Source organism: Eurypyga helias, unplaced genomic scaffold (assembly GCF_000690775.1).
Source record: "Eurypyga helias isolate BGI_N326 unplaced genomic scaffold, ASM69077v1 scaffold33682, whole genome shotgun sequence".
NCBI lineage: Eukaryota > Metazoa > Chordata > Aves > Eurypygiformes > Eurypygidae > Eurypyga > Eurypyga helias.
The window spans coordinates 14,836-18,838 of record NW_010237338.1 but is presented as its reverse complement, the minus strand read 5'-3'; the positions used below and the strand labels follow the sequence as shown (position 1 = coordinate 18,838).

Genomic DNA, 4,003 nt, shown 5'->3' with positions numbered 1-4,003 from the left:
GCGGGGTGCGGAGGTGAGAGTTTGCCAGGGACTTATTTACAGCTGTGTTTACATGTTTCACGTGGGAGGGTGCTGGGCCCTGTGCAGGCAAGGGCAGCAAATCTGTTGTCAGAAGGGCTTGCACATATGTAATGAGAGCAGATTATTTCTGTTTTCCCTTATTTTGCTGCCTTGAGGCAGGTGGACAGATTATAGAGGATAGAGAGTACATGTTTATCAGTCCTTTCCTGCCTTTTTCATCACCCCCCCCTTCTGGTGACCCCATTTTCTAGAGGGATAAAGCGAGCAGCCCAACCTCATTTCTCAAATCTGTTGCAGAGTCTGATTAGAGAAACAGGAACCCTGGTACTGTGGGCGTGAGCAGCCTGCTCGGCCCCTCGGGGTGCCTTCTGCCATGGTTCCTGCCCTGTAGGTACCGTCCCTGGTGCTGCTGCTCGGTTCTGGGGACTCTGCTCAGACAAATTGTCCCGTGTAAACGCTTTCTGTCTCTGCCGGCATCCCGAAGGACGTAGGTGCAGCGCATCCCAGATGGGATCGCTTTTCCTGGTAGCATGGAACATTCCCAACAGGAATGTTGGGAAATAGCTGGGTGACTGATGTGAGTGTTGCTGGGAGCCTGTGTCTGACACCGAAGAGCCTGGTATTGACTTTGGGTGGACTGGGGTGGCTGCCTGTGACCGTGCGTTAGGTGAGCATCCTGTCCGTTTCGTGAGCAGGCTGGCTCTCCTCCCTGCAGCCTGATGCCTCCAGCAGAAGCAGAGGCTGCCTGCTGCCAAGTAAGTTTGCTCTACCTGCATGCCACTCTCATCATCAGTCTGTAGAAGCAGCTGCAGTTCTGAAGTGCTGCTTGTGGCGGATTCTTGGAATTGGGTACCTGTATTGGCACTGGGCATCTGCAGCTGGGGTTTGGGAAGTCTGTTACCTGAGCTAGACAGGGCGAGTAGATGTTAGGAGACTAAACACTTGGTTTTCTTCAGCTTAAATGTATTTTAGGAAAGGAACTGTTTCAGACCCTGTGGTACGTGGATAGGATGATTAAAACCCCCGTTTGCTCTGTGTTAGCACGGGCAGTGCTGCCTGTCGTCATCAGGGGATGGCAGTGAGCTTGTCTCAGACTTGACTTGTGTGAAAGTATCGTAGGTGGATGGTTTTGGTGCTTGCCTCATCTGACTGAGCCCCAGGCTTGCTGTAAAAACAAGGATGCAGTTGCTGTGTAACCGCTGCTGTAACCCCTCTGTCTGCTCTAGGGCCGGCGGCAGCTGCTCTGCCCAGCAAGGCAGCAGCTTCTCCTTTAACTCGGATTGTGTGTCCCGTCCCGTGTGCCCAGGAACATCCCAGCCTTTCCCCGGTGGTGTGGAAAGGCCCCCATCCAGAGCAGTCGGCAGTCCCAGTTCTGAGTGTGCTGTCGGCTGTGCCTGCCTGGCTGTGAGGGTAATGAAGAGCTCGAGTCTCACGCTCTCCCTGTCCGTGTCTGTCTCTGCAGAACATCGTGTCCAAGAACGCTATGCAGTACCGGGGGAATGCCCAGCACGATGCGCAGGAGTTCCTGCTTTGGCTTCTAGACAGAGTCCACGAAGATCTGAACAACGCAGTGAATTACAGCGGGATGCCCCCGCTCAAGGTAGGGGGTTTTGCTGGGAGCCAGCATGGCAGAGGAGCTGTAACTCTGCGTGCAGACGGTCTTTTAAATTGCATCTCCCTGGTGGCTTCTCAGCTCTGATAGCTTGTACGGGACAAAAGCTTGGGTTAAAATACTCTTTGTTGCTGGCCATGTGGATGTAACTAGCTGTTTCACTGCTCTGCAATGCAGTCTTTTGGGAATAGTCATGTACTGCTCTGCAAGAGCCGTGAGGCATCGGGAGCGACTGCCAGGCATCCCCTGCCTCTCCTTGGGCTGCACGAGCTCCCTCACACTCCTGCATGGCCACCAGTGTGAGCAGAGCATGCTGGTGATTTTAAAATCTTGGGGGTTTTCTGGTGGTTTTGGGCAAGGAGGGCACAAATGTGAGCCGGAGCCCTGAGGCGTGGTGCACCTCCGCACTCGGCTGTGCTTCCTAGGTTTATGCTTCTCTTCCAGCCGCCGCTGGAGGATGACGTGCTGCTCGAGGGACCAGCCTTTCCCATCAGTAGCACTTTCGTGCAGGAACTCTTTCAAGCCCAGTACAGGTACGATATTTTGTGAGTTTTGAGGCCTTACTGCATGTACTGGTGACCTCAGTATAATCCTACCCTGACGCTAGCTCCCAGTACAGCTGAGGCTGGTGGCACTGTGTTAACAGCTGGCTCTGAATCCCAGCTGAATGAAGTCTGAACTAAGATCTTGCTCCAGAGGAGAGTTGCACTACTTGTAACTGGGAGTGTTCTGTGAAAATCTACAGTATGTGCCGCCTCTTCACGTGGCCCAACGCGTCCCGAAAGTGAGTCGGGGCTCAGTGGAGCCGAGGCTCGGAGCAGCTCGGGGGCCCTGAGGCTCAGCTGTTCCCATCAGGAGCCTGTGACAAGATCTGGGGGGCTGCTGGGGAGTTATGGATCCCAGGTGACTCCCAGAGTTCCTGTTGTCTGGCACTTGGGAATTTGGAGATGAATCCTTCCCTGTCCCCTCAGGGTTTTCCCAGGAGTTTCCCATACTTCCTGGGAAGGGAGCTGTCTCATTTCAGAACTAATACAGGCAAACAGCCTAATTGCCAGTGTTCTCCATGGCTTGTATCTGCTGCGGGAAGAATTTCAATGGCTGGGCTTACTCCCCCATATTTGCCAAGGCTTTCTCTGGGAAGGGGAAACCCTCAGCCTGGTATGAAGCACAGAGCCAGTGCAAGGGGCAGGTTAACTCCAAGTGTGAGAGGTGTTGTCAGGAGTTTTCCCTCCTGAGGAGGAGATCTGTATCCCTGCGGAGCTGACTGTCGTGGACTCTGTCCAGTCACTTCTGCTTTTCAAAGAGAAAACCCTTCCAGGTCTTGGGTGTTGGGGCTGCTGGTGGTGAATTACCAGTTTGGAGATTATTGAAGGCCAAATTCAGTGAGTGGGGTGAAGTCTCTTCCTGGCATGCCCTGCAGCGAACTTGGAGACCTTAAAGGACGTAGAGCTCAGGAGCCCCCTGTTCAGCAGCTCTGCCTGCGCAGCCCCTCTGCGGAGCCGCTCCGTACGCAGAAAGCAGTAAGGGGCAGCCGGAATGACGTGCGGGGGCTGTTAGCTGGGATTTGAGGCTTTATCCGTTCCTGATGTATCCAGGTCTAACTGTCCCGCGGGTGTTTGTGCTAGGTCCTCTCTGACGTGCCCTCATTGCCAGAAGCAGAGCAACACCTTCGACCCTTTCCTCTGCATCTCTCTGCCGATCCCGTTGCCTCACACCCGGTACGTGACGCGTGAGCTTACGGTGGCTGCTTCCCGTGCGTGTAGCGTTTAATTCCCTATGGAAGGAAGAGAGATGTTGGCAGAATCTCTCCGCTAAGCCCTTGAAAGAGATAGATAGGACCATATGGGGCTTTAATTTCTTGCTTTGCAGGTAAATTGGAAATGTGAGCCTTTTACTTGTTTGAGAATGGCCCCCACCCTTAGCTTCCGATAGAATTAATTTTGGGGAGAAAAAACTATCCTTGATTCAGGTAACTCGAATATTTTGCTTCTGAGTTAATTTACAGCATTTTAAAATTCAAAAAGGGATAAGGATGGAACACTGCTTTCGCTTTCTTTAGAACAGTGTCGCCGATCTCTCCAGCTTCCAAAAGTGAAGTTGGAAGCTTTCCCACAGGATGTTTTGGGGTTGTTCTGAAAGATGGCTCTTGCTAACAAAGGAAAAAAGCTCCTGGGGTCACAAGTCCATATAAAAAGTTCAGAGTGAAAATGGAGGTGCTTGTACAACGGGCAGTTTTGCTGTGCAGCTCCTTCGCCTGATGTCGTGGATGCAGAAAATGAGGGGGTTCGAGCAGCCGTGGAGCCAGGCAGTGGCAGAAAAGGCTGCCTACGGGCAAACCACATTTGGATCTAGGACACTGGCCCCCACAGG

At 53.0% G+C, this 4,003-nt stretch overlaps 1 protein-coding gene across 1 annotated transcript in view; it reads left to right on the top strand.

The window, feature by feature from the left end:
- The first annotated feature begins 1,486 nt into the window (after window positions 1-1,486).
- Window positions 1,487-4,003, top strand: part of USP31 (ubiquitin specific peptidase 31) — a 13,710-nt gene continuing 11,193 nt past the window's right edge. Inside the window, exons 1-3 of the mRNA XM_010147426.1 lie at window positions 1,487-1,621; window positions 2,078-2,166; window positions 3,259-3,351. Of these exons, the coding sequence (XP_010145728.1) occupies window positions 1,505-1,621; window positions 2,078-2,166; window positions 3,259-3,351 (299 nt within the window). The 5' untranslated portion in view covers window positions 1,487-1,504. The remainder of the gene's footprint in view (window positions 1,622-2,077; window positions 2,167-3,258; window positions 3,352-4,003) is intronic.